Raw genomic sequence first — 27640 nt, forward strand, 5'->3', positions numbered from 1 at the left:
TCTAAAACAGGGATCAGGCTAATCCAGTATACCAGTCCAATTTGTTCATTTTCCTGAACCAAAACCTCCAGCCATTCTGACTATATGAAAAATCATTCAGCCTTCATTTAACTATCTGGGGAAAGCAGTAAATGATTTTAAAAGCAATGCCACTGAGGATCTGTGGTCAGTAGAAAATTGTTTCATGCCCTGTTTTTTCACACATGCCCAGCAGTTTGCCTTTGTTCCAATTATTGACACAGATGGAGACATTTTCTTAGTTTGAAAGTATGAATCTGGGAGCATAAGCAAAAAATCAGTATCTTCTTAGCAAAATCTTATCCTGTGAGGATTATTTATGTGAATTTTAGGAGGAAGTATGCTTTTGTTCCTCTTGTTTGTCACTGAGCTTTCCCACCCTCTCACGTGTAACATTTTGATGTTCTCTTGCAGCCTGCTGGCTCCTCTGGGAATGCTGTGGCCACCCCTCCCCCCTTGGTACGGGGAACACAAAACATTCCTGCTGGCAAGCCATCTCTTCAGGTCAGTTTGATCCTTGGAAACACTGCCAGGTTGGAGGGAAGAGGAATGAGAAGGGCATAAAAAGAGGGAAAGGAAAACATGGTACTTGTTTCTAATATCAGTGCTGCCTTCCTAATTTGAAACAAGAAAAAGGAATTCACTCAATGGAATTCATTGTTGACTTTTTCAGTATATATTTATTGATAGAAAATAGCTTAAAAATTCAAATGGTGAAGGATGAGGAATGTTTCAGTATAAGACAAACCTGTAACTTATGATTAAAAAGGAATAGATTCTGGTAGTTATGACAAACTAGATAAATTCCAACCCTTGCCTACCAGAAAGAAGCTTCAAGGATAAGAAAAATAGATTTTCTAAGCTAAAACCCAAATGTCCTGAGTTCTCTCCTGCTCTTCTGCTTTCTATAAGGAAATTTTAAGTGATCATTTGAAATGCAGAAGCAAATTTGTAAGCTTTTAGCCAATGGAATTTATTTGGGGATCTGCATCAGGCTACTCCCACAGGCATAAGCACCTAAACAGTTTGGGCATGACAATTAGACTTCATCACCAGACCAGTCTCATTACTGAATTGTCCCTTACTCAACTTTGAAGGCACCAAATTCTAGATCTTTACTGTATTCACATGCTAAATGGAACCAACATAATGTGTGAGTTTTGACTCTAAAACACTTCTTAGCTACAAATCCTGATTTTAGTTTTGAGGGTAGTGTCTTAAATCTTGAACAAAACACTATCCAATTTGAATTGCATTAGACACTTTAAGTGACTCTGACTATCATCTGTCTAGCATTTTATACACTTTATATTCCCTTTTGACATTTTGTAATTTGCAGGCCTCATCTCCAAGAATACCAGGCAATGTTATTCCCCCTCCTCTGGTCCGTGGAGGCCAACAATCTTCTTCAAAGTTGGGGTCTCAGCAGAACACACAAATAGTGATGCCCCCTCTTGTTAGAGGAGCACAGGTAAGAGGAAGAGTTTTAGTTAGCTATTTTCTCTCTCTCTCATCTCTGCTTCAAAACCTACAAGTTCATCTTTCATTTGAATCTAGTAATATTGATTAGGATCATGTTATCTTTTCTCACAATAGTATTTGACTGACTGAACTCACTTCTGCCTTGGTTAAATGTTTGACACTTGTGTGGAGGCTGCCCTTTGTTAGCCTGGAACTGTGCTGGATTTAAGCTCCAATCAAATGAATTGACTTACAGTGTATCAGGTCTGGCATTGTTTCAGTAATCTTAACAAAAGAATCTCAGTATTACTTCTTAGTTAGTATTCTTTACCCATTCACCATCCATTACCTACTCATTACATTCCCCAAAAGAGATCCACAGAGATAGTCTTCAAACATGTAGCTTTTATGGTTTTCTTTTATAATTACCCATAGCACAACTATGGGTAGCTTGGTACACAGTGGATAGAGCATGCCTGTCAGATGGATGGGAGTTCTAATACAATCTCAGACATTTGATATTTATTTACCATGTGACCTTAAGCAAGTCACTTAATCCTGCTTGCCTCACATCCAGAGCCATCTCCAGTCATCCTGTTTCATATCTGACCACTGGTTCCAGATGGCTCTGAAGAGAAAGTAAGGCTGTGACTTAACTTAGCACAGCACCCTCCTCATTCAATTCCAGTTCATGTGCTTGTCAAATTTTTGAGAGTGAAGGACAAAAACATCACTCATAGCACTCATAGTTGTGTTCTTGCCATGTGACCAGACCATCTCTTTACAATCATACCATCTTTTGATGTCATCTGGTATTGTTATTCTTCACAGTTTCTTTTATGTCATGCTCTCCATTACCTTCTGCATGGTGCTCACTTTTAATTCTTTAGAGACTCTGCATAGTGTTCCATGACTGCTATCCATTCAACAACATGGGTAGACTATTCATATTTTTTTTGTTTGTTTTTTGTTGGGTTTTTTTTTCAAGGCAATGGGGTTAAGTAGCTTGCCCAAGGCCACACAGCTAGGTAATTACTAAGTGACTGAGGCCAGATTTGAACTCCAGGGCCGGTGCTCTATCCACTGAGCCACCTAGGCTGCCCCTAGACTATTCATATTAACAAGCTGGGCCCATACTTCTGAGAGACATTTGGAGTCATTAAAGAAACTTTATAATTTCCCAAAGACTATTTATCTAACCCACTATCCTATTTAATTCTGTGTCCCAATCATTATTCATTTTCAATTTCCATCAAAAATAATACAGTGATATATCTATCAGCTCTATAAGTTTTGTGTTATAATCTAGACAGTAGACATTCCTTAGCAATTTGATTTTAGGCCAGATTCTTTTGAATGGATACAAACCCTACACAAAAGGTTCTTGGACTCTTTACATCTGGGACAATGTCATTCACAAACAGGAATAACCTGGATAACTTTACTTAAAAGGAATCTTTAAAAGCAATCTCTTATTAATTTCTGTAGGATCTCTTCTGTGATAGTGGTGAACATCTCTAGCAAAATTACCAGTTTTCCTTTTCTTGATGTTAATGGTAAAGGGTTATTGAACACAGTCGCTCTCTTATGGCATTCAAAGAATTTGATCATCTTTGAATTAAAAATAATTTTTTTTATTTCCAAATTCTGTCCCTCCCTCTACTCCCCACCCAATGAGAGGGCAGGATACAGAATTTATTGTACATTTGAAGTCATTCAACACATGTCTACATTAACCATATTGCCTCCCTCCCCCAAAATGATAAGAAAAATAAAGTGGAAAAAAGAGTTTTCAGTCTGGCCTCTTGATAATCTTTGAATGAAAGACATACCTGGTTCAAAGATAGCCTTCAAGTTGATATGTAACACTTAACTAAACTGGTGCTTTTTAATAATCAAATATCAAGCATAGTAAGATCTTGTAGATTTTCCATCTTTCAGTCATTTGTGTGATGGTAAACATGTAAATCTATGCTAGAATGTTTGCTTGCAAAAACTTGTTTGCCATAAATAATGTCATTGAAGAAGTCCTCAAGTCCTCAGTGTTTATATAAGTTATTCTCAAAAAATTTTATATGGATGGGCAAGTAATCATTTGGTCATCAATTGTGAATGATCCTTCTAATGCCCTTTTTTATATTACTAAGATTTTTTTCTTACATCTGACATCTTTCTTCCCTTCATATATTTTGTGAATTAATTTCTCAATGTTATAATTTTCCCATTGGGTTCCTTAGTTTCTGTTAATGTTCTTGGCCTATTCTAGTTGTTTTTCATCTCTTTGGTTTTTTTTGTTTGTTTAAAGTTTTTGCAGGGCAAAAATGAGATGGGAGGCCTATCAGAAGGTTACTGTCTATAATGAATTCATCAAGAAAGTAGTTAAGGGATATGAATGGCTTTTAAAAGAATAATTTTTTTTTACTTTTTTTGAGGTTTTTTTACAAGGCAGTGGGGTTAAGTGACTTGCCCAAGGTCACACACCTAAGTAATTAATTATTAAGTGTCTGAGTCCAAATTTGAACTCAGGTCCTCCTGACTCCAGGGCTAGTGCTCTATGCATTGTGTCACCTAACTGCCCTACTCTGTATTCTCTTTAAGACCATTTCTGCCTTTTCTGTGAATATATCTGAGACTGTCATTAGAGTTCAGATCTGATAATTCCATTTTTCTTAATAATAGAAAAGTTTATTATAAAAAGCTTTTGCCTTTTTCTATTTTTCTTATCTTTGCAATCTTCATATTTTCTTCCTTAAAATGACTTTGTTTAGTTGGGTTTTTCTTTTTTCTATCTTTTTATATAATAACTATTTAGATTTTATCTATTTTGTTGGTGTAGTTGGTTCTCTTGTCATAATAAGTATATAAGTTACTATCTCTATTTTGGTGGAGTAGTTGGTTCTCTTGTCATTATTTTTTTGTTTTTTTGTTTTTTTTTGCAAGGCAGTGGGGTTAAGTGGCTTGCCCAAGGCCTCACAGCTAGGTAATTATTAAGAGTCTGAGGTCACATTTGAACTCAGCTACTCCAGGGCCGGTGCTCTATCCACTGTGCCACCTAGCTGCCCCCCTCTTGTCATTCTTTAAATTAGTTTCCTTCCCTTGTCTCTATTTTATTGTATCAAAATCTTCTACCATCTTTTTCTGTAAGATTTTTTTTTTTAGGTTTTTTGCAAGGCAAACGGGGTTAAGTGGCTTGCCCAAGGCCACACAGCTAGGTAATTATTAAGTGTCTGAAATCGGATTTGAACTCAGGTACTCCTGACTCCAGGGCCGGTGCTTTATCCACTGTGCCACCTAGCTGCACTCTTCTGTGCATATAAAACAAGGGACTTTTTCATTATTACCACAACTGAAACAATCATCAGTCAGTTCATTAAAGATCTTTTCTTGAGTCTTGGATCCCGCAGTTATAATTAACATGTGAATTATATTGATTGTGATAATAGTAATACTGTTGCTTTTTTGTCCTTATCTTCTACCATCTCCATTGCATCATTTCTTTGCTTCATGAAACCATTGCATCAGCCAATCTCTGTCTCTCCCCAGCAAATCCATAACATCAGGCAGCATTCCAGCACGGGGCCACCTCCTCTCCTTCTGGCTCCTCGGGCATCTGTTCCCAGTGTGCAGATTCAGGGTCAGAGAATTATACAGCAGGGTCTCATCCGTGTTACCAATGTCCCCAACACTAGCCTGCTGGTGAATATCCCACAGGTGAGTTCTGAGTTTATCTTTATGGAAAAACACAATGCTTACTTTTAGGAAAACCAGGGTAATCTCTGTAACTACAATGAGACCCCAGTAAGAAGATCTCTAAATATATATCCAAATTTAATGAACTTACTTCCTCATTTGGGAGCTAGTGGTTATACTGGACTGTAGTCAAATAAACATATTTCTTTCATTTCCCACTTCACCTTTACAGCCCTTTAATGTTGTTTCAAATAACACAATTTGAGTAAAATTGTAAGATATAAAATAACCCTACATAGATCCTTAGTCTTTCTGCATATTACCAACAAAATTTAGCAGTAAAATTCCCAGTATATCTTTAGATCCTTGAAACTTTTTACCATGATCCCCATAGTTGTCTTCCCCTAGTTAAAAATCATTCCTCTACCAAAAACAAATATAAGATAATTGAACCTTCTATTAAGGGATAAATTGGCAAGAAATATTAACTCTTTTTCTATTTTTTTTTATTATTTAAGGCAATAGGGCTAAAGTGACTTTCCCAAGGTGACACAGCTAGATGATTATTAAGCATCTGAGGTTGGATTTGAACTCAGGTCCATCCTGACTCCAGAGTTGGTGCTCTATCCACTGTACCACCTAGCTGCCCGAAAATATGAACTCTTAGTTGTCTTCATTTTGAAATTAGGAGGATTGGTGAATACAGTTTGAATAATTTGTCTTTTTTCAGTGTCTTACTTTTGCCAAGGTTACTTGAAATCCATTTTCTTGTAAGTCCTGCAGTTCTTTTTTATATAAACACAAAAAGTTAAACCTGATGTGTCATTTTTATAGAGAAATTGAAGGTAGAAAGTACTTCATTGAACTCCAGAATAGGCAGGTGTTAAAGTCTTAAAAGCAGGTGGTAAAAGGTTTGGAGGGAAACAACTAGACTAGACAATGATTATTAAATCATTCCTCTCCACTTTGAGCTCTTTGATTTGACCACATTTTAAACAGGACCCCTTTTCTGTTTAATATATGGGACTTATCCATATTTATGCTTTTCTCTTTGACTTTTGTTTCATATTTAAGGCTTCACCAACGTCACTTAAAGGTACAACAGTCACATCTGCTCAGGGTAATGCAACTACCACTGGTGTTGCATCCATAGTGAATGCCAATGATTCACCAGCCAGCCGGCAAGCTGCTGCAAAGCTTGCCCTACGCAAACAGTTGGAAAAGACGCTGTTAGAGATTCCCCCTCCTAAACCACCTGCTCCGGAGATGAATTTTCTACCCAGCGCAGCCAACAATGAATTTATATACCTAGTCGGATTAGAGGAAGTGGTACAGAATCTCTTAGAAACTCAAGGTGAGCTAACAATGTGTGTGTATACTCTTGTTTTTCTTGCCCCTGAAACTGACTGTTGTTAAACATCCTGCTTTTTGTATAGTAGCATTTAGATTGTCATAATTGAGAAAACTCCTGCACTCTTTGATGTTGATTTTTGCTGGAGAAAACTGATATCTTAGGCTCACAGTCAATATTCTAGAAGGAAATACTCTCTCTTTCTTTTTTTAGAGTAGCCCAGTACTATCAGACTGAGGCTATAGTGATGTTTTGGGAATTGAGACTTCTACTAGGACCTGTTTCCTTTTCTCTCCATGAAATAGGAGCTTTTTTTCCTGAATCTGTAGAGAACTAATGCATATTATTGTGGGAAATTATGAAAAACATTGAGCCTAGGAATAAGGATACCTGAATTCTGTCATTAATTTGTTATATCATCTTAAGCAAATTATTGACTCTCTCACCATGACTCAATTTCTTTTTTTTTTGAAGATTTTATTTTGAGTTTTACAATTTTCCCCTAATCTTACTTCCTTCCCCCCCACCCCACCCCACCCCCACAGAAGGCAAGTTGCCATTCTTTACATTGTTCCCATAGTATACATTGATCCAAGTTGAAGTGTTCCATGACATACGTATACCACAGTTTGCTAAGCCATTCCCCAATTGAAGGACATTTACTTGATTTCCAGTTCTTTGCCACCACAAACAGGGCTGCTATGAATATTTTTGTGCAAATGATGTTTTTACCCTTTTTCGTCATCTCTTTAGGGTATAGGCCCAGTAGTGGTATTGCTGGATCAAAGGGTATGCACATTTTTGTTGCCTTTTGGGCATAGTTCCAAACTGCTCTCCAGAAAGGTTGGATGACTTCACAGCTCCACCAACACCAACAATGTAATAGTGTCCCAAATTTCCCACAACCTTTCCAACAATGATCATTGTCCTTTCTGGTCATATTGGCCAATCTGAGAGGTGTGAGGTGGTACCTCAGAGAAGCTTTAACATGACTCAGTTTCTTTATCTGCCTTCTGATGTTCATATTAATTTTGTGAGACTAAAATGAACTTATAGAAATGGCAGAGCTCATCTAGCCCTTTTGCTTTTATTATATAAATAAGGAAATATAAGACTAGGGAGAAGGAAAGTGACTTGTCTTCCTACCCCCCCCCCCAATTGAAGAAGCAAGAATATCAAAATGCTGTGAAACAAAAATGTCAGTCAAGCAAAATAAATTCCCACATTGACCATGTCAAAAAAAATTTTTTTTTCCTTGATCTACATTCTAAGTCTTATCACATCTTTCTCTCTGGGGAGGTGCATTACATGTTTCATTGTGAGGTCTTTGGAACTGTATTTGACTGTTGTCTTGATCAGAGTTCTTATATCTTTTAAAATTGTTTGTCTTTACATGATTATGGGATGAATTGTTCTACTTTAATTTGCTTGATTCACTTTGAAGTGGTTCATTTAAGTTTTCCCAGGTTTCTCTGAAAACATTCTCTTTGTCATTTCTTATAGCGCAGTAGTATTCCATCACATTTCTTAAAAATGAACCTCTACAAAGTGAAATAGACAAAATTTTTTTTTTTTTTAGATTTTTCAAGGCAATGGGGTTAAGTGGCTTGCCCAAGGCCACACGGCTAGGTAATTATTAAGTGTCTGAAGTCGGATTTGAATCCAGGTACTCCTGACTCCAAGGCCGGTGCTCTATTCACTGCGCCACCTAGCTGCCCTGAAATAGACAAATTAAGGAAAACAATTTTGCTTTCAGTTTTGTTGATATCTTTTATTTTTAGAATTTCTGTTTTGGTATTTTAATAGGGAGGTTTATAGATTTTGGGGGGCTTTTAGATGCATGCTTAATTCATTGATTGTTTCTTTATTTGCTTTATTGATAAAAATGTTTGGAGAGATATAAATTCTCTCCTAAGGACTACTTTGGCATCCCCAGAATTTTGGCAAATTGCCTTATTATCAGTATCTTTAATGAAATTATTGACTATTCCTGTGATTTATTTTGTGAATCATCTATTCTCCAAGATTGATGGTTTTGTCTCCAACTAATTTTTAAACTTTGCCTCAAAACCCTTTATTCAGCATAATTCTATTGCAACATTTATTTTATTCAACATAATTTTATTTATCTAAAAGATGCATTTGATATTTTTTGCTTTTTTGCATTTGTGAGGTTTTTATGCTCATATATAGTTAAGTTTTATGAAGTTGCTGTGAGCAGCTCAAAATATATTTTACTTTTGCATTCATTCTTTTAAGAATTTATTCTGCTTATCCCTCCTCCTTTCACCTACCTCCTTTTTACTCACCTCCTTCACATCTTCCCTTTCCTGCCTTTTTTCCTTCTGTGACATGTATTTGTAACTAGTTTTATATCTATATTTTTGTTAGAGTGTGTGTTTTCATGTTATTTCTTCCTTTCACCAGCTCACATAAGACTGAGATTCAGATGTTGCCTATTCCTCAGCTCTTCCTCTTAGTTTGTGTAGACTTGAACACTCTCATTATGTGAATTCTCTTCCCCTCCCACTCCAGTGTATTCTTCTTTCACTCCTTTTTGTCCCCCTTGACCTTCTGACTTGACGTGATGCTGATGGTTTTCAGGGGATGGATGAATCATATCCCCATTTTAAAATGTAAACAATTTGCCCTTGTTAGTCACATGTGAGCTCACTCACATTTATTTTTTTATATTTCTCTTGAATTCTGTATTTGCATTTCGAAGTTTCTGCAACTGGTAAGAAATAAAGCAGGAAAGAATGCTGGTCTTCTGGCACTAAATTCATTGCTCTTTCCTTTGCAGCACATGAACTTCTGCCTCTAAATCTAATGGGCACTGACTTAGTCTAACACCAATTTACCAGAAATTCCAAACAGGGGCAGGCTCAAAGAAAGATTGAATAGACACAAACACAGGCCTAAAACTTGCAGAGTTCAACTAAGTAGGGCTTTGCATTGAATCAGACCATTTGGGGTATACCAACAGCTAGCAGGAGCCCAGTCTAAGCTGTCCTTAATAAATGAGAAGTTTCGTATGAGTTATCAGTATCATCTTCTCTTTGCAGGAATAGCAGTTTAGCATCATTAAATCCATGACAATTTTCCCTGCTCATCCACCCTCTCAGTGTTTCACCTGAGTCCTTTCCTTGAAGATCAAACTTTCTATTCAGCTCTGGTTGTTTCATCATGAACGTTTGAAAGTTCCCCATTTCATTGGATGTCTTCTCTCTTTCCCTAAAGTGAATGTTCAGTTTTGCTGGTAGTTGATTCTCAGTTGTAATCCAAGTCCTTTTGCCTTCCAGAATATTATATCCCAACTCCACAAGCCATTAATATAGAAGCTACTAAATCTTGAGTTAGACGGACTGTAGTTTCATGATATTTGAATTGTTTCTCTCTGCCTATTTGTAATATTTTCTCCTTGATTTAGGAGTTCTGAAATTTGTCAGTAATATTCCTGGCAGTTTTCATTCTAGGATCTCTTTCAAGAGGTGTTCAGTGAATTCTTTTGATTTCTATTTTGCCCTTTCCTTCTAGGATATTAGGGCAATTTTCTTGGAAAATAAAGTCTAGGGCCTTTTGGGGGTCATGACTTCCAGGTAATTCAATAAATTATCTCTCCTGGATATGTTTTCAAGGTCAGTTTTTCCAGTGAGGCACTTCACCTTTTCTTCTAGTTTTTCATTCTTTTGATTTCATTTTATTGTTTCTTGATTTCTCACAAAGTTATCTATTTCCTTTAACTCCATTCTACATTTTAAGAGATTTTTTTTTTTTTTTTTTTTTTTTTTAGATTTTTCAAGGCAGTGGGGTTAAGTGGCTTGCCCAAGGCCACACAGCTAGGTAATTATTAAGTTTCTGAGGTGGGATTTGAACCCAGGTACTCCTGACTCCAAGACCGGTGTTCTATTCACTGTGCCACCTAGCCACCCCAAGAGATTATTTTCTTCAGAGAGCTTTTGTATCTCCTTTTCCATCTAACCAATTCTGCCTTTTAAGACTTCCTTTTCCTGATTGGCCTTTTGAACTGTTTTTTCTATTTTGATCCAAACTGGGTTTTAAAATGTTACTTTTTTCAGTATTTCTTGTAAATTACTTCGCCAAAGCTGCTGGCTTGATTTTCATGATTTTCCCACATTTCTCTCATTTCTCTTCCCAGTTTTTCCTCTACTTCCCTTACTTGATTTTTAAAATCATTTTTGAGCTCTTGCATAGCCTGAGACCAGTTCATATTTTTCTTGGAGACTTCAGATACAGAAGCTTTGAACTGTATTAACTTCTGAACATATAATTTGATCCTCCATTGGAACAAAGTAATTGTCTATGGTTGGATTTTTTTCTTCTGTTGTTTGCTCATTTTCCCAGCCTATGACTTGATTGTAACTCTATTCAGGTGGGGCTCTACTTCCAGGGTAGAAGGCACACTGAACCAAGCTTTTGAGGGTTTTTGCTGCTGATTTCAGGGACATCCCCCAGGAACCTCAATTCCTTCAAGTTCTTGAGAAACTCTGATTGCTCTCCCGGCCTGTGCTCTGGTCTGTTGACTACAAGCACTCCCCTCTACCCTGAAACTATAAGGAGAACCATAGCAGTAAAGCTCTTTTTCCTGAGATTGGGGCCCAGACTGTGTGACCTGATCTGAGTATGGACAAAGCAAAAGAGTTCTGCTTCAGCAGTAAATAGCATAAAGACCTCTGCAATCTCCTCTACCCCTTTATTGCTCTTGAAGCAGCTGACAGGTGGCTCCCAGACCTGTTCCTTGGTCCCCTGGGGCTGGGTCTGCACTGGACTAGACTCCACTCTCACTCTGTGGTAGTAGAGGTTTCCTGCTGAGCATCTCAATTGACCTTGGAAATCCCTGGGCTGAGAGGTCTGGAAACTGCCAACACTGCAGATACCCAGATATCCCTTGTCTGTTCCTGGATGACTCAAACTGGTAGACTCCAGTGCAGCTGCACTGTGGCCCTTTCTAAGCATAACAGACCTTTCCCAAGGATCTTCCAAGTTGTCTTGGGCTGGAAAAATTATTTCACTGAATCTTTTTTGTGAATTCTGCCACTAGAATTTGGTTAGAGTCATTATTTTAAAGGTATGTGGAGTCTTCTGGGAGAGAGCTTGTGAGAATTCCTACCTTCATTCCTCCATCTTGGCTCTGCGCCCCCTCCCCCCTGCTGTGATTTTTTCTTAAGGTTTCCAATTAGTTCTTAATCTAATATGTTCCCTATATCTTTGTGAAGGATAATATCAGAATGTTAAACTGTACTCTGTCATCTTAGCTCTCTCTCTAACATTCTTTCTAGTTCTTTCTAGTCTTTTTGGGCAAGGTCTACTGGAGATGCCTAAATAGAAGATGTGGCATATAAAAATATTTAAAAATGAATACTCCTAGGGAGCAGCTTGGTGGTGCAGTGTCTAGAGCATGGAGTCTGGAGTCTGGAGGACCTGAGTTCAAATTCAGACTAAGATACTTAATACTTAATTGTATAACATTGGTCAAGTCACTTAACTCAAATTGCCTTGCCAAAAAAAATATTAATAATCATAATAATAAAATTCATGTTTCCATAATGCATAAATTTAAGAAACCTTTTTTCTTACAACACACTTATGAAGTGGCAAATAAGAAAATTTTATGCATTTTATAAAGAAAACAGCTTCATGGGAGTAGAATGGTTTGCCCAAGGTCCTCCTTCCAGTAAGTGTGAGAGCAGAATTGGAATCCATGTTCTCTTCTCTCCTAACTGAAAACTCTTTATAATACATCAAATTGTCACTCCAAGAGCACTGAAAAGAGCAAATTTTTCCTAGGCCAGAGAAATCTTAAGTGCTAAATTTGGAGGAAATCAGTAATTCATACTGTTCTCCATGAAAATAGGGATTAGAAGGTAACAGGTCTAGTGGGGAAAGGACTGGATTTGCTTTTGATACCTGGGTTCAAATTCTGGCTCTGATACTAAGTTCTAGGCTTTACAATACTGAAAAAATCCTTTCACCTCCCTGGACCTTTGTTTTCTTAGCTGAAAAATTGTGTTGATTATACTATTTGTATGATCCAAGTCAGTTGTTAAAAAGAGAGTGCTTTATAAACCTTAAAATACTGTAGAAATGGGAGTTGTACATTCTTACAAAGATTAATTTTTTCTCAAGGAAATGTTCTTTGTTGACCTAAGCTTCAAACTAATCTGATTTCCCCAGGCAAAACTTCCACTGCAACTTTATCCCATGAGCCCTACATGTGTGCTCAATGTAAGACTGATTTCACCTGCCGATGGCGAGAGGAAAAAAATGGAATCATTATGTGTGAAACTTGTATGACTTCAAATCAGAAAAAGGCACTGAAGGCCGAACATACCAATCGCCTGAAGGCTGCTTTTGTGAAGGCTTTGCAGCAAGAGCAAGAGATTGAACAGCGGATATTACAACAGACGTCTTCTCCAGTGCAAACCAAGCCAGAGCCAATGACCCAACATCATTCATTGAAACAGGTAAAGAGGAAAAGACTTCACAACATCCATCAGAGAGCCATTAGTTTTTGGACCTTTGGTAAGATTTGACTCATTTGCAGGCAGTGTCATTTGACACCCAAAGGTACCTTGATTCTTCCATATAGTCTTAAATTCTTGTCTTTATGGAATAGGATGAGTTCTGTTATACTCTGGACTTAGAACAAATTCCCAAGTATAGTGCAGAGTTTTCTACTGATTTTGTGGTAGCCAAGTTACATAGGACTGAATTGGCTTCATACAGGACATTCCAAGATTGGAATTCAGGGGTTATCTTTCATGTATGTTATCTTTTTTATAAAGTGGTCTGAAGACACTCAGCAAATGGTGGATTTTATGTGCACCTAATTCCTATAAGTGAATTGTTTCAAACTTGGCTTAACCATTATTGAACTTGTTGATCTGTCTCTCACTGAGTTAGTGATTGCTTTGTTGTAATGTTGAATGTTGTCATTTAGTTTTTGAAAGTTCTAATTTGGAATTCAAATATTGAACTTCAAATCCTCACAATATAGAGGACAAAAATGCTACTTCAAAAAACAAAATCTTTCTGTGAGGTTAAAGTTGAAATAGAAAATAAATACTTGGAAGTTTTTCTATTGAAACCAATCTAAAGGGTATTGCCTTGAAAGGCGTGAAACAGTTGAAACAGTTAATGTCATTATATTTATGTGGCATAGCTCTACCAGGGATTTTAAGGTCTTTCCCAAATTATTCCTTTTCTTTGGTCCATGATGATGATTTCCTAGAACCCTTTCTTCTGTTGGTTATGAACAGTGAGACACTGTGACTCAGTTTCTGATACAAAGACTTAAAATTCTTGTATTTATTCTAGAATCTGAGGAAATTTTCATCATTAGGCTAGTTCTAAATCATGGAACATTTTAACACAATTTTTTTTTCCTCTTGGGAAATTGCAGGTTCCTGCATTTTAAATTCTTTGTATTATAGGTTTATACTTGCCCTCAGATTTAACACCCACCATTTGCAAGGCCCTGTACTAGGTTATGGAAATAGAGATATGGTATAGTTGTCACTCTCAAAAATGTTATAATTTTTTAGGGGCGGCTAGGTGGCACAGTGGATGGAGCACCAGCCCTGGAGTCAGGAGCACCTGGGTTCAAATTTGGTCTCAGACACTTAACAATTACCTAGCTGTGTGGCCTTGGGCAAGCCACTTAACCCCATTTGCCTTGCAAAAACCTAAAAAAAAAAAAAGTTACAATTTTTTTGAGGATAAATACAGCAAAAAAATGGTAGTGCTGAGAGCTTATAAATAGGATGTCTAAGCCTATTGCTATGAGAAATTTGAGGAGAGAGACTTTGACTTGGATTAGGTTGCAGTGGTGGTGGTCTAGGAAGTCTTCATGAAGCAGGAGGAATTAAATTGAACCTTAAAAGGGACTTTAAAAAATTGAGAAGAGGCAGAAGAGTCTTCCAGGTATGAGAGGTGTGAAACGAGCTGGAGAGGGCCAGAAGGCAAAGAGGCATTTCATTTGCGCAGAGATTGTGAAAGGGACTATGGGAAGAGGCAGAGAGCAGCATTTCCAGGAAACTCTGTAAATAAGGGTCAGTTTTTATCAGAGCCCTAAGTGATCTCATATACACCTCTCCACTTGGGCAAGTCATAAAACCTTGACATAAATTGGCAATCTGCTTGGGAAAGGCCTGTGACCAGAGTAATTATGCTGGGTTGGTTGCAAGTCAGAACTGAGGTTTTGAGGAAAACTGACCCAGCACCTCCCTCAGTTACTCTCAGTCCACCCATGATAGCACCAGCCCTTCTTTTTTCCCCTCACTTGGTATAAATTCTGAGATCTCCAGTTTTTAACTGATAGAGCAATTTGACTGGTAGGATACTGGGGTGGGGAGTGGGGGAGGCAGAAGAAGGAAGTTCTTAGAGCTGTAGTGAGCATTATGAAATTGCAGGCTCATGCTCTACCACCCTTCTGATTGTTTCTTTTTTTTTTTGTACTAGACTTCTAGCCAGCTGGCCCGAGGTCCCCCAGGTGCCCCCCGAGGAGTCTTACACACATTTAGCCAGTCACCTAAATTGCAAAATGCAGCAGCTGCTGCAGCACTTGTTACCAGGCCAGGTAAGCATGCTGAGAGACCTGTCAGCAAGGGCAATGCTACCACCAACTGGAAGAAGACTCCCATCAATGCAGGTGAGCTTCTAACAACTTATTTTCTATAGACATTGCTCTTTTAAATTTTTTTTCAATGAACATATATGATTTTCCCACTTCTCACCCTTATTCAAGGTAGTTGAAATCTTAGACTTTTAGATTTATGAAGAACTTAGGAGTCATCTAATTCATCTTCTCCCCATTATATAGATAAGGAAACTAAGGCCCTAAAAAAAGTAGTGATTTTGATCCCAGTTATTCAAGCCTAAAATCCAGTGTTCTTTTAATTCTATAACCTGACCAGTTTCCAGTTAAAATACCTTGAACCTATAATGGGAAAGAGAACATGGTTAAGGGAAAGAATCAGATGACCACATCTGATCATCTGTGAGATGGAGAAAGATGAACAGTCATATACAGAAGGCTGGAAGAAATAGGGGAATGCTCTCAGCAAGATCTGAGATGAGTATTGCACTTGGACTTAATAAATTATCACTTCTTCCATTTAGCCATTTGAAATTTGAATTATTAGATTTATCCATGTACAAATTTTCAATTCTTTGTTGAATTAAATTGTACTTTTAGTAACTCTACCTTGAAGAAGTCAAAGAGGGAAGATAGAATTTTCAGTGCTAAATTTGTAGTACTAATTCAGGGAACCCCTGGTGCTTTTTGAACAGGAAACTAAGGAAATAACATGATAATTCTTTGCAAATATTACTTTGATGTTATTAGCCTGGTTAGATAGACCCCTCATAATTGTAAACAGGTTTTTAGCCTTATCTAAACTGTTGAACTCAAAGCAGAGCATATTAAATATAATACATATTTAATAAGTGGCGGTTATAGGGGCAGCTAGGTGGTGCAGTGGATAGAGCACTGACCCTGCAGTCAGGAGGACCTGAGTTCAAATTTAGCCTCAGACACTTAATAATTACCTAGCTGTGTGACAGTCTTGGGCAAGTCACTTAACCACATTGCCTTGCAAAAACCAAAACAATAATAATTAAAAGGAATATAAACAAAAACTAGAATGACTAGACTTCGTTTGGGAATTCTGTAAAGGAAATTTATACTATAGGTAAAGGATCAGGCTAGACTAGCTAGATGACCAGAGAGTGTATAATTACAAATATATACATACAAGTACAATTATAAATATACTTATATACTTTTGGAAGATTGTATTAATAATCCATTTATGAATATCTTTGTGTTGTGCTCTGCCAGATAGCTCTCATATTTAAAATGTGAATCCTTTAATGGATGCCCATTCACCTTTACTGTGTGCCAAGTAGCATAGTGTTACAAGAGGTTTCAAGACACATTTTCTCACTTTGAAGGGTTTCTAATCCAGTTGGAAATAACTACTTGCATTCCCCAACTGGAACACTTCTTTTAAATAAGAAATCTTGTCTTTCTCAAAGAAATTTGTACCTGAATAGCTTGGGGTTTTTTCCATTTCAAAATGATGTAAGAAGTTAAAGGATGGGGGCGGCTAGGTGGCCAGTGGATAAAGCACTGGCCCTGGAGTCAGGAGTACCTGGGTTCAAATCCCATCTCAGACACTTAATAATTACCTAGCTGTGTGGCCTTGGGCAAGCCACTTAACCCCCTTTGCCTTGCAAAAAAAAAACAACTAAAAAAAAGTTAAAGGATGGAATAAATGCCAAGCTTCTTCTGTGATACATTATTCTCACTAGATTCCAGTTACCAAAAAGGATGAGTAGATGATAACTTTGCTATAGCACTACCATCCCAAAAACCCCATGAAAGAAGCAGTGCAAGTGTCACCACCTTATGTAAGAAGAAATGAAAGAAAAGGAATCCCAGACAAGTGAAATTATTTGTTCATGATCATATGACTGGTCAAGTGTCAGAGACAGACTTTGAAACCAGGCCACCTAACTGGGTATGAGACTGAATTTCTTCCCAGAAATCTTCAGGGAGACAGTCAGTGACTGGTGAGACCTAAGGCAAGGGTTCCTAATGTCTGAAGATCTTCTAGCTTTTATTTTTTAAATATTCGGATAGTTATTTCATATATGGATTATATTTTATTTTATGAATTGAAAATATTGTTTTATGAATTTAGTCAGACTGCCTTAAAGGTGTCCATGACAGCACAAAAATGGTTAAGATTCTCAACTCTAAAGAGAATCCTTCAAACTCTTGATTCTGTTTTTAAGCACATTGATATGTCCAGCTGCTTACCATTGCATTCAGTATAAGTGAGATGGATTTTGTTTTAGACTGTATTTGACAGTATCACTTTTGGGGAGATTTTGCCAGGAGCCTCCTGAAAGGTATGTAATCTACCCTTTATTGGACATCTCTTTAGGAAATTGCCTAATGATTTTCTTTTTTCTGTTTCAGGTGGCGCTCTTACTTTTGTTAACCCTAGTTTAGCAGTACATAAAACTTCTTCAGCATTAGAACGTCAGCGTGAATATCTGTTAGACATGATCCCACCACGATCCATCCCTCAGTCTGCCACATGGAAATAATGCAAAGCAAAGCCCAAGTGGAAGATTTCCCTCTTTCTGCCATCCCTTTTTTAATGCCACACCATTGTGGGACCTGCTTTAACCCAACAGCTGGATATGCCCTCTCCCCTTTTTTTGAAGGAAGCAAGATGACCAATTCTCAACTTCGTAGTGCTACTGCTCTCATGATAAGAGAATAACAGCTGGGTTGTGGAAACAGAACTTTTTGATACTTTGGCTAGAAAATTTTCAAGATTGGCTGGTGGTGAAGGGCAGAAGGGGTGGAATTAACATTACTTTGGCTGGGGGTGGGGGGGAAGTTACGTGGGATTTTTTTTGGTTTGTTTTTCGTCTTTAGTTTCACATCACCAGCACAAAATTGGGACTAAATGGACTTGTTCTGCCTTTGATTTCTTTCACTTTAGTACCTTGCCAGTCACAGGAACATGTGAGATGCACTGGAGACCAAGAATGCCCTTGTGTGAATAGTGAAATCAGAACCCAGTGATCACAAATGTGTTTAGTGGGTTGGATTTTATTTTATTTTATTTTTTGTTAACCTCCATCCTCCCACCCATTTCTGACTGCCTCCCCTCACGGCAATCTTACAGATTGAAATATTTTTTAATCGGCTTGTAATAATGGAGTTAGTGATAAAGAAGTACAAACTCAAGTATTCCAGTTGGGCATGATTCCTCCTGGATTGGTTTGTGCTCGGGAAGGCACCATTAATAGGAACCTATGGCATAGACGTCTTATTTTCAGCAGAATTTCTTGGACAGACTTCATGAGAAGCTCGAAGGTCTAGCCCTGAAATTATTGAACGTTGAGCAGCTGCTGCCTCAGCCACATTCCTCCAGCAGGAGAGCATGTTGCTTACTTTTAAGTTTCCAGAAACTAGGACACTTATCAAAAAGAACAAAACAAGAAAAAAACTGAAAAATAAAACAAAACTAGAAACTCAGGAAAGCTGCATGCTATTGAAAAGAGTGAGGAGATAGATTGTGGCAAAGCCAAGATGGCTGGTTTGGGGTGGGGGGTGGGGAGATTGGGGGGTTGGGGTTTTTATTTTGTTTGTTTTTCTTTTCCTACTGTTTGTTATTGATGGACAGAACTGTGAGCTATCCTAGTGTGTGCTCTTCTCAGTGTCAGCTGCAAAATCACCAGATGGGTGTGCTTTAGGTAGTATGCAAAAGACTGCCTAGTTCTGAATTTTTTTTTTCTTCCTGACCACCCATCCTTTCCTTTGGTCCATACATACCAAGCATGTTCCTCTCATCACATCACTTCAGTGTTTCATTTTGGGTAGAGCTTTAGATATCCCATCCTTAAAGTCAGGGTTGCCTACATTGTTAGTTTTGGGTTCTTCCTTTTAGTCCACAGAAACATTGAGAAGAATTGAATCTACTTTTCTTATTTTCCTTCAGATTGTTCTAAAGTGGCAGAAGTTAACCTATTTTTTGTTTTAATTGGTGCCAGGATTATTTCTGATTTGAATGCATCACTATATATAAATATGTGTGTACATGTCTATGAATAGATGTACATATATATGTACACACACAAGGGAATTACTGGCAGATTTCCACTAGTCAGATTTTCTCTTTGGCCACAGTTAGGTATTTAATTTAAGAACATTCTATAGGGCATCCCTCTTGAAATCTCAACTATTGCATTCTAATAAAAAGCTCATTTTAACCCCCCCCCTTCTGTTGTGTGAATAATATCACTGTTTAGATAACTATTTGATATATGCAGTAGAATAGAAGACCTAGTTTTGAAAAAAATGTTTTTTTGGTTGTTGTTGTTGTATAAAACCCTAGAATTCACATTTGATTTTTGAGTGTATGAGTTAGACAGGCTGTGGGGGGAGGGGGGAGGGGGGTGCTGCAGTTGTTTTCCATTCCAAGTAAGAATGAGGTCTGGGATTTAAGGGATGGGGGAAAATACACATTCAGGAAACAAAGGTGCATTTTTGCATCATAATATCAAAGTATGCAAGTATTTCTATTCCCTGGGGGTGAGGGGGCATTGTGCCTGGCAAATAAATTTCTGTCTTATACCCTCTTTGAGCTAACTAGCCATTTCTATTTTATGATATGAGCCAAATTGTGTGTCTGAGATAGAGGATGTTAAAAAAAATAATTCCCCAGGCCTCCTGGACTGTAAATGAAGAAAATGCTATTGATTGTACCTTTTGGTTTTGAATTGCTGTGCCTAAATAATGAAACACCTTTGTGCAGGAGGGCAAGATTAGCATCTTTATTGTGGAAGAATAAAAATTGAACTATAGGGAAAAGAGCCACCCCTATAGAAAAATCATAATTGAAAGTGACAACAACATGTTGTTTAAAAGGACCTTCAGTGGTTCAGAGGAAAAGTATTTAATAAAACATCAGTTATCAGTTTAAAAGAAAATACCCAGGGCAAAAAGCTTAAATTCAAGATGGGGGGTCCATGCTTTGGTTTAGAAATGGAGTTTGCTGACTTCATATTCCTTTATTCAGTATGTGTGCTGGGTTATAATTAAATCATATATACAAACTATAGAAACTTTATACAAAGTTATTCCAACTTCAGAACCACTGAAAGCTAGACAATTTGAATGTTCTTTTATCTAAGGGTCCTGGAAGTTGTGCAGATCATTTGAGTAATAATAACAAAAATAGCTAACCTTTATATAGCACTTTAAGATTTGCAAAGTGCCTTACTTATGTATTGTCCTATGTGAATTACTTGGGACAAAGCAAAATAATTAAATTTATTGACTTTCACTGAGTTTATAAGATATTGACACATTCTTTAATTCTTCATCACGAAACCATGCTTTATTACATTGGATGTTATGCATAACTTTGAACAGTCCATTTTCCCAAGACATATAGCCTTTAGCTTATAGATTTTCAGTAGAATTTCAATTGGGAAAATTTGTGGGCCTTTGTAGTATGTTTACCTCCCATCTCTTGTGCTCAACCTTTTGTGACAGTGGCATGGTAAAGGACCACGTTGCAATATAGTCCATCTCTTTTTGGGAAATTTTCAGAATCTGGAATAATTCTGCTTCTTGGAATAATATCAGCATTGATCATTCTCTCAGTGACAAGACTTTCAGACTCACTGGAAGTAAAATATATATATATATATATATATATATATATATATATATATATATATATATATATATATATATATATATTTGGGGGGGGGGGGGTGACTGTTTTACAGTCTATTGAAGATCGTCAAATCTTATTGACTCCAGAACTTCTTTTAACAACTTTATGTCTTTGCGTGAAAGAGTTCATTTTCATCAGTGAAAATTATCTTTCTCCAATCTTCAATTCTTTGGTCTTTGTCTTGCCTATGATAAGCATTTTTTCCCTCTTGGCAAAGGCAGTATATATATAAGCTGAGAGTGGGGATGGGAGTAGGGGGAAATGGGTTTTTTGGTTTGTTTTACAATGGTCATCTTGCTGTTCTTCCAACTTCAAAAAGCCTGTTTCATATTGTAAAGCAATCGATATCCCAGCTCCCAGGGACCTCATAAAGGTCAATTCTTGTTTTCTGAGGATTGAGGCTGCTTTGCAGCAACATTTTGTCAGTTCATGGTATTGTTTTTATTTTCTATTACACCTCCTTTACACTTCATTACACTTCAAGGCATTTGATCCTGTTTCATTAGTGATCCTATGAAATTAATAGCTGTTGTAATATCTCTAAGAATCATTGAAGTATGTCTTTTAAGAGTTACAACTTTTAGGGGTGGCTAGGTGGCACAGTGGATAAAGCACCGGCCCTGGAGTCAGGAGTACCTGGGTTCAAATCCAGTCTCAGACACTTAATAATTACCTAGCTGTGTGGCCTTGGGCAAGCCACTTAACCCCATTTGCCTTGCAAAAACCTAAAAAAAAAATTACAACTTTTGCACATTTCCTTATCCATTTTTAAAACCACAACACACAAGAAAGCCATGAAATGTGTAGGTCACAAAATCCAGCACTCAACTAGGAGACGAATAACTGAAGGTTTGAAAATCTGCTTAATCTGGTTTCATTTGTTCAAGGTCAAATGTTCTATTAGCCTAATGTCAATAGAAGCACAAACCCAAAACCATTGCTTGTCTCGAGTAATTTGTACCACTGTACATTATCTCATTTACACCTCACCTAACTTGAATCATACCTGTGAGATAGATATTTTTATGCCCATTTTATAAATGAGGAAACAGAGGCTTAAAGATATTAGATGGCTTGCCCTGTGGTCAAGCATCTATTAATGACAGGATTTTAATTTGATCTCTGACTTCAGTTCCAGTGCTTGTTTGACTATACCATGCTGCTTTCATATATTACAAAGCATTTCTTAAAAGTTATATTAATCAGAAAATAAGATCAGTGGGGTTGTGCTTCAGTGCCTATATGTTCTGGATGGGGACTGATTGAGAAGTGTTTTATACTTTGATGGACACTGTTTATTATTAAAAGATTGTTGCTATAGCTGCAGCAGAATCAACCCCTCTAGTCCTCATTTGTATTATTTTCAAGAATGCTTAATATTATTTAAAGTAGCATTTTACTTCAAAGGATGCATATGTGTACTTGTGTGTATATATTAGAGACATGTCACTGTATTATATATATATATATATATATATACATATATGACTAGTCACTTATATATACACACATTCTCTAGGAGAAATAAATGAAAGATATTTGTATATAATGCATGTGTGTATGTGTATATAATCTTTCATTTATTTTTCTGAAATTTTTTCAACTATTGAAATGTAATTTCCTTCTGTAGTTTCTTTGCAGTAGAATTCTAGTCCCAGGTAATACTGCTCACTAATAGTATGATCTGGAGAAAACTACTTCTCTCTGGGATTATTTCCTTTTCTGTAAAATTGAGGAGTTAAACTAGTTGATCTCTGAAGACTTCTAGATCTAAAAATCTGTTTTTCTGTGACATAAAACCATCTTGTGGTTAAAGATTTGAGTGCCCTATTTGGACATAAACTTTCATTTTTAAGGAGAAGGCACAGCAGCAATCCAAATCCCTTACTTGCCGCATCACTTTTTGTTGATTAAGCCACAAACTATTAGACATTTCCCCATAACTTTTTGCCACCCAAGAAGAAAGAGGAATGTCTTTCAAGCCATACTTTCATATTTCTGGGATCCATGGTTTCATCTCTATAGGTGCTTCCTCTATCAAAGTTGATCAAGTTCCCTCTACTTAGTTGATGGTCTTTCTGAATTACTGTGGCTGAAAAAAATTACCTGATGGCAAGTCTTTTAGTGACACAGCCTCTGAGAACATTAGCCTGTCCTTGGACAACAACAGGCAATCAGTTCATCAGTTCTATCCATGAAGCCTTCCAGCTTGCACTCCAGTTGCACAGCCTTCAAGAATCCAGGGTCACTTCCACACCATGAAGAGACATTAGACAAGGACTTCAGACACAATCTCAATCTCTTTGGCTTTGAGATTGCAGGTTTTAAGTAATAATGGCAATGATTAACTCATGTAATGGACTGATGGATGGAATGTATGAAATAAAGCCCTGACTTCAGTTTAAACTGCTGTTAAAATTTGGGAGCATTGTGTATTGTGGTCTGTTTGGGGTTAAAGTATTAATTACAATTGCCATGTTTGGATTTGGATCTTTGAACTAAGTAATATTGAAGTTCTAAGCAGGGTATGGAAAAACCTGACATTTTTATAAGGTTTACTAGTAAGGTTTACTAAAACAGCTCTTTTTCTTAACTTTGGTCAGAAGCATTCTCAGCAGTATTTCAGCTCTACTAGTCAGAATTCTTTTTTGATAGTGCAATAGTATTCTTAAAAAGGAAGGGGAGTTCTGGGGTGGCTAGGTGGCACAATGGATAAAGCACCAGCCCTGGAGTCAGGAGTACCTGGGTTCAAATCTGGTCTCAGACATTTAATAATTATCTAGCTGTGTAGCCTTGGGCAAGTCACTTAACCCCATTTGCCTTGCAAAAAAAAACAAAAAAAAAGGGGGGGAATAGAGTTGACTGGTAAGAAATGATCATTTTATTCTATCTTCATCTGACTTTTGGGAAGAAGTGTTTTGATGGAAAGAATAGAGAACTATGTACTGCTTGATATTGCCACTAAGTGTCTTGGTAACCTTGATTAAGTTCCTTCCTTACTTTGGAACTTATTTTTCTCATGTGTATACAGAAACCCTTTCAGCTTTTATATTATCAAATTCTACAAATATCTCAGGTTCTGTGTTATGAACATAAAGCCTCTGTAAAATTGAATTGAGAATGATTTCACAGTATAGAATTTATAAAATGTGTAGCATACCACCTTCACTTGTAACTTTTGTATAAAGTGTAACAGTTAAACCAGTACAGCAAATGTTTTTGTTGTTGCTGTTGTTAAATTTATTGAACTTTACAAAAGTTCTCTTGGTTTCTAATGAAAGTTATGGAGCAAAGTTTCTAATGACTTTTTAGCATATTTCTAAATGATGTGCAAGGACCATTCAAGATAAGTGCAGAAAGACCCATTCACCAGATTAGGTTTTTCATCCATAGCAATTCCTGAATTAGAAAAATAGTAAAGGACATGGATGTGGATGAGTCTTGTATAGGATGGCATGAAAAGGGCTTGTAATTCACCCTGGGGGATGGCATGCCCATTCTGATGAGGTTACAAATCCAAGTAAGTAAATATACTTATCGAGACTAAATGTTTCATAAAAAGTACTAATGAACACTAATGGAAAATTGTAGTTAAGGAAAAGCTACATTATTTTGTAATATTGTATTATTTTCTTTAATTTTGAATCCAGGTTATGTCTCCCTCCCTCCCAACCCCACTTAAAGGTCAAAATTTGATATATATGTGGAACCATACAATACATACTTCCATTTATGGAGTATAGGTAGTGGAGGTGGATAATATTTTCCATTCACAAGTGCTTAATTGATTTGAATGTTCATGTTACTCAGAAAAACTTAGTCATTCAGAGTTCTTCAAAGATATTGATATATATATATATATATAGTTCTAATTATTACACCATTCATATTTTCATGAGTTTTAACCTATTTTTTTCTAAAATTAATCTCATTTGATCTTTTCTCTTGCTCTTCTTTTTTCCTTTTGGTAAGGCAGTGGGGTTAAGTGGCTTGCCCCAAGACCACACAGCTACGTAATTATTAAGTGTCTGAGGTCGAATTTGAACTCAGGTCCTCCTGACTTTAGGATCATTGTTCTACCCACTGTGTCACCTAGCTGCCCCCTAAAAGTCATTCTCATCATTTCTTACAGCCTAGTAATATTCCAATGCAATCATATACCACAACTTATTCAGTCATTCTCTAGTTGATGAGATCCCTTCAATTTCCAGTTTTTTGCCACCACAACGAAAACTGCTAAAAATATTTTCAAACATACAAATTCTTTTTCTTTTTGCCTGATCACCTGATAGTGATGTTGCTGGGTTAAAGGGTATACACAGTTTTATAATTCTTTGAACATAATTCCAAATTGCTTTCCAAAATGGATGGATCAGTTAACAATTCCACCACCAGTTTTATTGTCTCAGTTTTTCCAAGTTCCTACCAACATTTATCTTTTTTCCCCCTTTATCATTTTAGCCTCTCTGAAAGAAGTGAGCTGAAACCTCAGAGTTGTTTTAACTTGCATTTCTCTAATCAATAAGGCTTTGGAGCATTTTTTCATATGAATATGTTTTGATTTCTTAAAACTGCTTATTCATATCCTTTGATCATTTATTAATTGGGGAATAGTGCATTTTCTTATAAATTTGACTCAATTTTCTATATATTTGAGTTATACAGCTTTTTCTCTGAGAGTCTTCATAAAATTTCCCCCGTTTTTTGCTTTCTTTCTAATCTTGACCACATAAGTTTTATTTATGCAAATCTTTGTAAATTTGATATAATCAAAATTACCCTTTTATATCTGATAATTCTCTTATCTCTTATTCATAGATTATTTTATCCATAAAATGATAGAAAATATGTTCTATGCCTGTCTAACTTACTTGTAATATCTCCATATTAGCCATCTTGGCAAATGATGTAAGTTATTGGTTTATGCCTAGTTTCTGCCAGACTGCTTTTCAGTTTCCCCAGCAATGAAACTATATAGTATATTGAGGAAATTTTTGTAATTGTATTTTTAAAAATGGATAGTTATTGCTATTTCAAAATGATTTGGTATCCAGTCCTTCAAGAGTATTTTTCTCCAACAAACTGTAATTTGAAATAAAAGGTAAGTTGTGAGAAAGGCACTGGATATTATAATTGTGACAAATCTATCAATATTTCATAGGACTCAAACCTGTATTGGGGATTTGGGGTGTTTTGCTTTTTTTGGTATACTGGAGGAAAATTAGTTCCCTGACTCTTGTAAGCAGATTGTTATGTTCCAGTTTTAAGCAAACTAGCATGAGTCTAGAAACAGACAACCAAGGTAGGATGGGGTCTAGAAACTTTTATCATCAAGATTTTATCAAGATATTTAACTTTGAGAAGAGAAAATTGAGGGAAGCATTAGAGTTATGGTCAAATAAGTCAAAAAATTCTCATAGGCGCAGCTAGGTGGCGTAGTGGATAAAGCACCGGCCCTGGAGTCAAGAGAACCTGGGTTTAAATCCGGTCTCAGACACTTAATAATTAGCTAGCTGTGTGGCCTTGGGCAAGCCACTTAACCCTGTTTGCCTTGCAAAAACCTAAAACAAAAAATATTTTCATGGTTAATGTCATCAGTATTCTTTGTGATTCAGTAGAACTGAGACCATTTGGATTAATGGGAAGCAGATAGTAGCTTATTAACTAATAAGCAGTTAAAACTGTTAAAACTGATAGTGGAATGGGTTTCCTCTTAAATGTATGTCCCAAACTTTATCTGCTAAAGCTTGATGATAAGGAAAAAATTGACTCCCAAGCAGTAAAGAGTTAAGTCTTGAGTAGAGGATGCAAGTAGAAGAGCATGGCCTGCATAAGCCATGAGCATAAATTGATTCCAGAACTCTGTACCAATTTCTCTCAAATGGCCAAAAACAATCACCACTTAAGTCTTTCACAGAATCTTATACCTCCCATAAATTAATTCTTAATTGATTCTACCTCCCATAGCTCATACTCAGTCCAGCTTCTATATCACCTTGTGTTAAACCCAAATTACCACCAAGTTGATAACCCCAATGAACCTTCCCATATCCACTCTCTTGCCTTGAATTTGTCTTTCATATTTCTTTCAGATTGTTTCATTAAATCTGTTTTTGACATTCCCTATTCAAAACACTTCATTGACTATCAAAATTGCATTTTTTTACTTTCTATTAAAGTCCCCCCACAGTCTTGTTCCATTCTATCTTTGTAGATTTTCCCCATTATCCTAGTTTCTCATAGGCATAGAGATTTCTATGGAATATTCTGGCCAAGAATAGAAAGTTTCATCTCATGTGAAGCATCAAAGTAGAATTTTAATGGCCCTTAGTTTTGCTGGCACATTCTAAAAGGTGATCAGATTATTAATGGTGTCTCACTTTTCCCTCTCTTCTCCACTTAAAAACTTTTACCCATCCTATTAAAACCTAGTTCGGTACAACTTCTTCCCTCAAACTTCATCTCTGCCCTTTCCCTGATCTCCAGTTAGTTTTTCTCCATTTTCTAGCTCATAAGAGTATTTTTTTTTACATTTGCAAGGCAAACGGGGTTAAGTGGCTTGCCCAAGGCCACACAGCTAGGTAATTATTAATTGTCTGAGACCATATTTGAACCCAGGTCCTCCTGACTCCAGGGCGGGTGCTTTATCCACTATGCCACCTAGCCGCCCCTCATAAGAGTATTTTACTTCTGTTTTGTACTCTGTGTATATATCATTTTCCAAGATTTCATCACATGTGAGTATCATCTCCACTGTCACAAATTTTAGCCCTTCTGATTCATATTAGAAGCTTAAGTGCTCTGGATCCCTATCCCCAAGAAAATCTAT

At 36.8% G+C, this 27640-nt stretch overlaps 1 protein-coding gene across 5 annotated transcripts in view; it reads left to right on the top strand.

Annotated features, from left to right (window-relative positions):
• The window catches only part of GATAD2A (GATA zinc finger domain containing 2A), a 254017-nt gene extending 233200 nt beyond the window's left edge, over positions 1-20817 (top strand). For 4 of the 5 annotated variants that reach the window (XM_074204205.1, XM_074204204.1, XM_074204203.1 and 1 more), the window contains 7 exons: positions 433-522; positions 1358-1489; positions 5023-5190; positions 6244-6523; positions 12716-13005; positions 15002-15191; positions 17529-20805. In XM_074204205.1, the coding sequence (XP_074060306.1) occupies positions 433-522; positions 1358-1489; positions 5023-5190; positions 6244-6523; positions 12716-13005; positions 15002-15191; positions 17529-17659 (1281 nt within the window). In that variant the 3' untranslated portion in view covers positions 17660-20805. Of the gene's footprint in view, positions 1-432; positions 523-1357; positions 1490-5022; positions 5191-6243; positions 6524-12715; positions 13006-15001; positions 15192-17528 lie in introns of all 5 variants that reach the window. The other variant, XM_074204207.1, reaches the window with a different exon arrangement.
• The last annotated feature ends 6823 nt before the right edge of the window (positions 20818-27640 follow it).

Source organism: Macrotis lagotis, chromosome X, assembly GCF_037893015.1.
Source record: "Macrotis lagotis isolate mMagLag1 chromosome X, bilby.v1.9.chrom.fasta, whole genome shotgun sequence".
In the NCBI taxonomy this organism is placed as follows: domain Eukaryota; kingdom Metazoa; phylum Chordata; class Mammalia; order Peramelemorphia; family Peramelidae; genus Macrotis; species Macrotis lagotis.